The following is a 9174-nucleotide window of genomic DNA, read 5'->3' as shown; positions in this document are numbered from 1 at the left end:
TTGTCAATTCCAAAAAACAAAAGTAACTTCATGAAAACTATATTTAAAAGAAAAAAAAAACAAAGATAGAAGTTAAAACAAAAGTAGTGTCTATGGACTTGTAAGTCTGACCACTTTTACCTTTTTTAAAAAAGTACATTTATTTACCGGAAACATGTCAACGAGTAGGTATGATAGTATTTTTGGGGTTACACATTTTTGTCATAAGCCGTTGTTTAATCAAAAAGCACACTTGAGAGGGGGAAAAAACTGAAGTTATCATATAGAAATATTTTTTCATTGCAAAGGTTAAATGTTTTGCTCTATCAAAACAACCAGGATGTTTGAATTAATCAACAGAAACATTTTATGGCAAAGATGAGAAGGCTAAAATGAACACATTGAAAACCTGACATCTCATTTCACAAAATGCACGATCCACTGCTGAAAAGGTGGAATCTCATTTCATAGATGGGCCTTCTTGCTACATGCAGGACATCTCTTCGCAATCTCCTCTTGTGTCGTAGGTTTAGTTTCTAAATATTCATAACTTCACTATAATTGCTGCAATGTAGCTTCTTTCTCCTTTTTCCTTCTCCAAAATCTTCTCAAAATTCACAAACTTTTTTCACACTAAAAGTACTTCAATTGTTTCTTCAAGGAAATGCCTTCACCTGACCTCCAAAAACATTAGGAGCTTTAAATTAATCAACTAAATATAGATGATATTATCAAACAAGCAAAAGCTTCCATTATGTATGACAAACCAGGCTCTCCGCATTGTTATTATCTAATAAAATACAACTTCATGTATAAAAGTTTATTGATATCGTCTAGTAGATTCGACAGCACTAGCTGAATTTTGCTGGTGAATAGAGTAGTCAAAACCCTTCAAAAGAATAACTCGGGTTGGTCCAATAAAAAAATTAAAGAATGTATTTTTGAATTGGGAGATTCCAAAAGGCAACGCTACAAGATTTTAATATTTCAAGCTTGAGCTCTCACTAGTTTAACCCACACTACAATCTAAAAGAGGACAGAAAATGAATTATAACAATTGCTTCTTACCTCACTTTCCGGTGCAAGAACCGTTTCCTTCATACCTTCTCTATTATAAGCCGCAACTTCCTTTCAAATTATTTTACACGTAAGCCAGGGATATTTTTGAGACCCATCTTCCCAAGTACTAGTTTGGGAATGGCCGGAGGATTGTCGAGTCCCATGCTTCGACTGAACTCATTGGCAAGTTCAACCAGTCTATACTTGTCCCTTCCAACCGTCTTGTTTGAGTTATAGTAACCAAGCCACGCCTGGTATGCAGCTTCTTTATTCTTCATCTCAACATGGGCCAGAGCACGGTCCACCTGCTTACATTTCATGTTAGAGGCTCTCACAGATTATTTGTAATCGATTTCTTTCAGTAATTGGGGAAAAAAACCAGAACGTAAGGGAGACCTTTTTCTTTGTTTCTGGGTCGATTAGAGGCATAGGAGCTTTTGATATCGGCAAGTCTTTAACTGTAGACAAAAAGAATTCTTCCCAAGGCGTTAGCAACAATATGCCTTGCCCTTCTTTGCCTTTACGTCCTGTTCTACCAAGTCGATGAATATACTGTTCTCTATCAGCAGGCAAGCCAACCTAAAAGCAAAGGAGCCTTTTGGATAACACTAGTTGACATTTCAAAGTCCACTCTAAGAAGCTCAAGTTGTGGTAAGATACAAGTAAAGGCAGCACCGACAGCAACTTTCACATTAACATTGGCTAAAAGGCCGAATGAGAGCAAATTACCTGTATGACAAGGGTCACATCGGGATAATCAACCCCACGAGCTGAAACATCCGAAGTTACAAGGATGAGGCCTTTCGACTTTCGGAACTCATCCGAAACCTTGGTTCTGTAACTCTGCGCTTTCCTAGAATGAATCTCTCTGATGTTCAAGTTCAGCTCACCAAGAAGGTCGGCAACCATTCGTGTGACCATAGCAGTTGTGCAGAATACAAGAACCTGCATCCACCAAGAGATTAATTAGAATTCCCTGAACAGGTACAACAAAACATGAGAACATTCTCATTACAAGTTCACCTATCCCAAGGAATAATTAGCTAACATTAGCAATGACTTTCATCCATAGCATTAGTTCCTAACATTATCAACTAACTATTTGGTTTCACGTATGGAGAAGAATTGGAGAATTACGGGCTAGTAATTACCCATTCTCATTATAACAGATAAGGAAATTACTATAATTGAACTATTGAGTAAATTTAACACCATGATTGAAGTTAATACCTTATAGTCAACGTCATCAGCAATATGTTCTTTAAGAATGGCATAGAGCAGACTAAAATGCTTCTCCAACGGAGCAACTATATGCATCTGTCTCACCTGAAATGATCCAGCTGGTTACTATATGACCGAATTCATTACACGTGGTATAAGAGCCAGAAGATGATCCGGTAGCTTTACACAGTCCTACCTGTGCATGTGTGTCCTCACTGCCTTCTTGAATTGTATTGACAAATTCATGATCTCTTCTCAACGCAATGTGACTGATTTGGCGGACCTTTATTTGAGAGGAATGTTTAGCATTCAGTAGTTGGTTACATTCAATGAGGGGGTTTGATAAGAAACAAGTAACAACATTGCAAAAATAGTAAATAAATACCTCATCCGGAACAGTGGCAGAAAACAGAAGAGTTTGTCTTTGTTTTGGAACTGCAGCAATAATCCGTTCAATGTCCTTGCGAAATCCCATGTCTAATAAATGATCAGCTTCGTCAAGAACAAGGACCTTGACACCCATCAGTCTAGTTGCAAAACCTGCAGTATTCTCTATATGATCTTTCAGCCTTCCAGGAGTAGCAACAAGAATCTGCAGTTCAAGTTTGTGAAATTTTAAAGCCATCACCACCCACCATCATCTTATTGTAGCAATTGGCATAAAACTGAAGTTCAAACTTACTGATCCAACTGAATATGCAGCATTCAGTGCTAATGGTAGTAGTAGCTAGGCTAAGTCCAAAATATTAAACCACTTATTATCAGGATATTAAGCTTGCAAAACATTCAGGGTCTTAACAAAATTAGGTCTAAGATTGAAACCGTTGGTAAAATCTCTACCTTCATGCTACTTTTGACTTAGGAAAGCTAACCTGGCAAGGGTTTGCTTGCATGCGTTTCTGTTCGAGGGCAAGTCTTGTACCTCCTATTACAACTTGAACGCCAATAGTAGAGTGGTACTTCAAAAGAGTATTAGCTTCATTGGCAGCCTGTGTGGCAAGCTCTCGGGTTGGGCATATAACAAGAACAAGAATTGGAGGCCGCTTCTGATCACCAGTAGGTGGAGACTTCACAACAACTTCAATTGAGGGAAGCTGAAATAAAGAACTTAAAAAGTTGATAGCATACAAAATTTTCTGTCACTATCATTCCAGGTGAAGAAATGAATACTAGTCATGCTAGCTGGTAACTGCTGCTCGACTTCCTTACATAGGTCCAATTTTATAATGGCAATAGGGTGCAGAGAAGTAAAGATGCTGCTGAAACCAATTTTAGAACTACACAATGTATGATTGAAAAACTGAAGGAAAAATAAAGACAATAAACTTCAAAATAGTTCTTTTTTAGATTCTTTCAACAATGAATCAACCTTCAGATAATTTGGGGGGACAAAATTGTTAATCGATCAGTATCGTTTGACCATTCTATTAAATTATGTTTTTTTTTAATTAACAAAAACAAATGTAAATGACCTTTTTCGTAAGATCATCATGTAACTTACCAAAAACGCCACAGTTTTTCCAGTCCCTGTCTTAGCTTTGGCAAGAACATCCTTACCTAGAAACACAAGTGCAAGTACGAAGTAAAAGACCAACTAAGCAGAAATTTAAGGGAAATAAATGCATGTACAAAACTTTCAGGGATACACTGAATTGTAAACCCTTTTGAAAATTGTCACTAAAACTGTGGAGTAGATTAATGAAATAATCGGACAGTATACGTAATTTTGAAAAGAGAAGTGAAAGATATTGATCTACATTAACAATGTAGTTTAAGCCCAAACACTTGAGGAAAATAAACAAACCTTTTAGTATTAGAGGAAGTGTGGCCTCCTGTACTACAGTCATCTTCTCATATCCAGCGTCTTTGATACCCTTTAGTGATATGGGTGATATTGAACACTGATCAAATCTGCAGGCATGAAAAGCAGTCGTGCATCCATATAAACAGGCCACAGGGAAATCATTTCTTTAGACTCACATATTCCTTCCCATTTCATTCTTGCTATTTTTACTTGTTTGAAATAAAAAATGCAGACCACCAGAACGTCGTTGACTATCATGGTCAGTCGCCATTTTACTAAAGGTTGTAATTTTTTATTGTTCATTTAGTTTCTGTTTAAAAGAAGGTCTGATTATCCAATTATGGATTGAGAGAAGATATTCAGACAACCTTGAAGTGGCATGAGAAAGTGGTTCCCGTTGCTCGGATAAGTTTCTAAAGCTAGATACTTAAGAATTTGGTACCAGTCAGAGTGCTTATTGTCCCTCCCGTTGGTTAGTTGAGTCCTGGATCCTTAACTACCCAATTACTTTCAGATTTGTGGCAGTTCGTGGTATCTTAACTAATTGATAGGGCAAAATGTGCTTAAGAAAACAGAAACAAATTGGAAATGAACCTTTACAGTTATATTTAACGTACCTAGTTTCACTCAAATATGAGTCAGAACCTCCTGGAGATTTTCGTGGTCGATCCATTTCGCTCACTTTCTCCCCAGATGGAAACAAAGTATTAGTACTTTTTCCGAACAGAAAATCTTTTTCCTCGTCCTCGTCGTCAGCACTATCTTCATCGCCTAGAAAATCCCTAACACCAGTTTTAGTTCTCCTTCTCTTACCATCATCTTCTTCTTCCTCGTCCTCGTCCTCCTCGCTTTCACTTTCACCTGTAAAACGGGCTCGATACTTAGAATCCCTCCTTCCTCTCTCTAAGCTCTCACGACCTGGAATCTGTTGATTTCTCGAATTAGTCTCTCTCGTCCCACGTCCCCTTCCAATCGAAGAACCCACATTCTCTCTAACAAAAACACGGCCACTACTGCGTGAACGGAAGTCTTCTCTCTCGTCCTCATACTCACGCTTGAATCGACTAACATTTCGTGAACTCTTCGGATATGACTCTGTTGAGGGGCCTCGAGGTCTCCGACGCTCTGAAGACTCCCGTAACTCGTACGACTGTCGACCCCTCCCCCTCTTCAACGACGGTGACTCCCTATCCCCATCCCTATCCCTATCCCTATCCTTTCCTCTACCCCGCCTACGATCTTCATCCGAGTCTTCATCGCTCGTAATTCGTCCACGAAACGAGCTTGTTTTCAAGTCACTAACCCAATCACTGAGTTCAGCCTCATCCTCAACAAGACTCTTAGAGGCACCAAACCCTCCTCTCTCGGAGCTTCTACCGACGGCGCTGCTCCGTCGGACTCCTTGAAAAGTTTGGGAAGGGCGAGAAGAGAAGGCCATAGAGGCATACTTGAGCTTGAAGGGGAAGACGCGAGAGAAAATATGAATTGGTCGAGATTGACGAATGGAGGGTTGGAGCTTCATCAAGGGAAAACTAGGAAGAGGAAAAGGATGGCTGAGGAGATGGAGGCGAGGGAAGAGCTTGGTGGACATAGCAGAACTTCCAAATTCCTGCTCTACCAGCTGCAGCCACCGGTACCGAAGGAGGTGGATAGTCGGAAAAAATGGGCGAAAGAATGTTGCATTAGGGTTTAAAAGGGTTTTTGAGGATGAAGGTTTATGAGTTAGAGGTAATAGTGGATATGGTGACGACAGTCACATCCAACGGCTAGCAGTCGTAGACTACCAAAAAAAAAAAAATGTTTACCTACTAATTTTGTTTAAGGCTTTGTTTTTCATCCCATCTTATGGAACAACTATTGTATTCTTTTCTATCCATTACGAGTTTTTTCATTCTCTAACTTTTCTTTTATTACGTTGTTTAATTTTTATTTGAGAAAATTACACAAACCACCTCTTCATTTCAAAACATATTCATTTACAAATCAAATGACAATATTAAATAAACACTAGTACAGAGTTCAAATATGATTTAAAGATCATTTTGGTTTCTAAAACATTTTAAAAACCACTCACATTTGGGATGAGATTTTCTTCTGCCCTAAGCACATGGCCAAACTCCTTGTCAACCTTAGATGCTTGATAACTCTAAAAAGTCTTCTCAATGCCTCGTAAATTCTCCAGTCCTTACTTAGCTCAGAATTTTGATTAAGCTTTAAAATTTGTCTGGAACTCCCTTATTTATAGACTTTTTTTCGGTGAGAATTTTCATGTCGAAATAATTACTTCTGCTTGGCAGTGAGTTTCAACAAATCGTGTTCTACCACGTAGTTCTCACCGTCCAAATTCTGATCATCAGTTAGTGGCTGGGTCAGAACTGAGCATCGCCCTTCATACGTAAGTAACATCAACTACTTCTGTGTTAGAGAATCTTAGGCGTCGACTACCAGAACGCATAGAAACTTCCTCAACACTTGATTGAAATGCCTCAATGCGTTAAATCACGAGAAACCTTTCTAGTCGACAACTCTTTATCACATACAGTCTTATTGTGTTGCTTAGGACGTGATTAGGGTCTCATAAGTGAACCATAAGAGGTGAGTCGATGTTGTATTTGTTGGAGAAACTTTGAATATAATATGAATTTTATACACTAGCAAACTAATTGCAACTCAATTGAAAATAAATACACTTAAGCCAGATTATATAATAAGGCATAGATATGGAGACAAATACTTGAAAGAACCTCTAAATCTCTACATTCTCAAACTATAGTCGAGTAAGTGTTGTCCTAAGGACAATTATTTTCTTTGCACGAGCTTGCAAGCAGACTACAATGATCTTCTTGGTAGGATACAACGATTAACTACAATAGAACTATAGCCTCAAACTACTTAGATTTGAAAAAAGTCTTAGATATTTGCTCTTAACTCAACTCAATAACAATGTAAAGAAAGAAAGAAGGAAGAAACTACTTGACATTGATTCAGACTTAGTACTTAGTGCAATGTTGTGTGTTGTGTATCTTATTCTATGCGATGAGACATGGTCATGACATGTTGTGAGCTCTTTATGTCTCACATTCTGATGTAATTACTAAGTCCTCGTTGAGTACAGGTTTACCTACTGCTTGCCCAAGTATAAGCGAAGCAATAGGTTTCTTGGGTAATCCAGGTCAAACACAAGAAATTCAATTCCTTTTTCCATTGGTTTACAGATGTAGTGATCCATGAACTTGAAGATATAACCCTCATTAACTTCTTCTGCTTCTTCTTCTCTCACTGCCTCCTTTAACTTATCTTTTCATGTTGAAGCTTCAGGAGTTGATTTGGGCAGTGAGGGGAGGCTTTTCTCACCATCTTCGTCAGGGAGTATTTCTTTTTCCCTTTGGAGTAGGTTATCAATAACCTCCACGTTGACTTCTTTTCTTTTTAGGGATAGTATTGGGCTTTCCGCCCCATCTTCTTGCTCTTTAAATGCGTCATGAATAAACGCGACAGGGTCTGAGAGGGAATCTCGAAAGATATCTTGATTGGATTCTTCAAGGCTCAAGGGTTTATTTTAATTGGTTGGCTCAGCAACAAGGGATAGAGGATTGTCCTCTTGTCGTGAGGTAGAGGTTCCTTCCTGGTACGTACAATAATGGCAAGATTTTTATTAGTTTATTGCCTGGGTGAGGAAGAGGTATTTTGAATTTCTTGGGATATGGTTGGCGATTTAGATTTTTTAGGAGGTGGTGGAGGCGTTTTAGACTTAGTAGGAGTTTGAGAGCTAGTGGCTTTGGAGGATTTGTATTTATTGAGTGAAGGGAGATTGGTGAGCTTCTTCTTTTTGGGACTCTTAGTGAATGTAGATAAAAAGTTTTCCTTAGAGTCCTTATCCTTAAAGGTTTTTATTTTCTTTGATCCTAAGGCCTCCTCCTCGCCTTGTCGTTTGCGTTTTAGCGGAACATCATCTTTCTCTTTTTCTTCTTCATCTTCATCATCCACTGTTTTAACCTTTGATTTACCGTCTTGTTTGGTTTTGAGGCATTTTAGCTTAGCCTTGTTCTTATGGATGGCAATTATGCAATGAAGGGTTGAGGAGGACAAAATCTCATCCTTCACCTTTACTTGAGAAAGCTTGTCTAACATCGAACATGCTTTTAAGCACAAGTTTTCAATTAAGTGTCAGAAAGGTCTTGCTCTACAGGGATGCTTGACTCATGCTATGATGTGCTCGCTTATTATCTCACCTATGTTCATTGGTATCTCATTCATTATGCAGTAGACTAACATTATTTGTTCCATGGAGATAGTGCTATCATGGCGAGTAGGCATGATCTTCTTCTTCACGAATACAACCAGATGTTGGCTTTTGTATTTAGGTTATGCAGAAAGAGCTGGTACTTTTCTATTGGCGTTATGTCTCATTTCGTCTCGGGCCATGCAACTCTCTTTAACGCATCTTCGAAATCTTTGTACTTGTGAATTTTTTAAAACGGCATGTCCTATTTCGTTGGCTTATAAATTAAAGAGCTCATTAATTGCATCTAGCCCAAGGTCTACTTTTTGCCCTTTAACCATGGCGTAGTGTTCTTCACCGTTAATATATCCTTTGTAAAACATCTTCACTACGTCTGGTCTTATTGCAGTCACCCATTGAAAAAATCTTTTCCATCTAAATGCTCTGATAGGTGACGCGAGGAACTCTGGCATAGTTCCTTGGTATGGATAGAGCCCCTTCTCTATCATAAATTATTTACTAACTTGGGTAGTGATGAATAGTCCTTCTAATTCACTTTCCTCACCCACTTCCTCTTCATTTTCTTGAGACTTTCTTTTTGTCTTTCCAACTCGCTTCTTCTTAAATTGCGGTCTTAAGACCTTCTTTTTCATTGTCACATTCCTATTTTTCATCGGTCTTGGTGCCTCATTGTCCAAAGGACTTAATTCCTTAATTTCTTTCTCAAACTCCTTTCAGTGTTCGTTAAAAGTTTTCTCTTTGCCTTTGTTCTTCTCCACATAGAGAGCTACTTTCTCCACCTCGCTAAAGAGCCCTTCCTGCTCCCTTAGCTTTGTTTCCTTCTTTTGTTGCACCAAGGCCTCAACGTCATGCGCCTTTAATTTACTTT

At 38.5% G+C, this 9174-nt stretch overlaps 1 protein-coding gene across 3 annotated transcripts; it reads right to left on the bottom strand.

Annotated features, from left to right (window-relative positions):
• Positions 1-255: 255 nt before the first annotated feature.
• LOC103500092 (DEAD-box ATP-dependent RNA helicase 31-like) lies at positions 256-5792 on the bottom strand. Of its 3 annotated transcripts, none has more exons than XR_007821623.1 (11): positions 4681-5792; positions 4064-4170; positions 3761-3816; positions 3132-3353; positions 2645-2851; positions 2456-2542; positions 2269-2364; positions 1768-1983; positions 1435-1617; positions 1048-1343; positions 256-653 (listed from the first exon to the last, which is right to left on the bottom strand). XR_007821623.1 is itself a non-coding variant. In XM_051086027.1 (10 exons), the coding sequence occupies exons 1-10, from the start codon at positions 5652-5654 to the stop codon at positions 1116-1118; spliced, it is 2376 nt and encodes a 791-aa protein (XP_050941984.1). In that variant the 5' UTR covers positions 5655-5781; the 3' UTR covers positions 870-1115. The 3 variants fall into 3 exon arrangements, 1 of the variants encoding a protein (XP_050941984.1); XR_007821624.1 differs by having other exon boundaries at positions 256-658; positions 4681-5781; XM_051086027.1 differs by lacking the exon at positions 256-653 and having other exon boundaries at positions 870-1343; positions 4681-5781.
• Positions 5793-9174: the final 3382 nt, after the last annotated feature.

The sequence above is a fragment of the Cucumis melo genome, chromosome 1, assembly GCF_025177605.1.
Source record: "Cucumis melo cultivar AY chromosome 1, USDA_Cmelo_AY_1.0, whole genome shotgun sequence".
Lineage (NCBI taxonomy): Eukaryota > Viridiplantae > Streptophyta > Magnoliopsida > Cucurbitales > Cucurbitaceae > Cucumis > Cucumis melo.
The sequence above is the reverse complement of the archived record's forward strand: the minus strand, read 5'-3'. Positions and strand labels throughout refer to the sequence as shown.

Bases quoted from the DNA above. Each gene is read 5' to 3' on its own strand.
- LOC103500092 (XM_051086027.1), bottom strand. From the start codon at position 5,654: ATGTCCACCAAGCTCTTCCCTCGCCTCCATCTCCTCAGCCATCCTTTT. The intron at 4,171-4,680 runs GTACGTTAAATA...TCATGCCTGCAG, and splicing joins TCATATTTGAGTGAAACTAG to ATTTGATCAGTGTTCAATAT. The intron at 2,543-2,644 runs GTATTTATTTAC...TCTCAAATAAAG, and splicing joins CTGCCACTGTTCCGGATGAG to GTCCGCCAAATCAGTCACAT.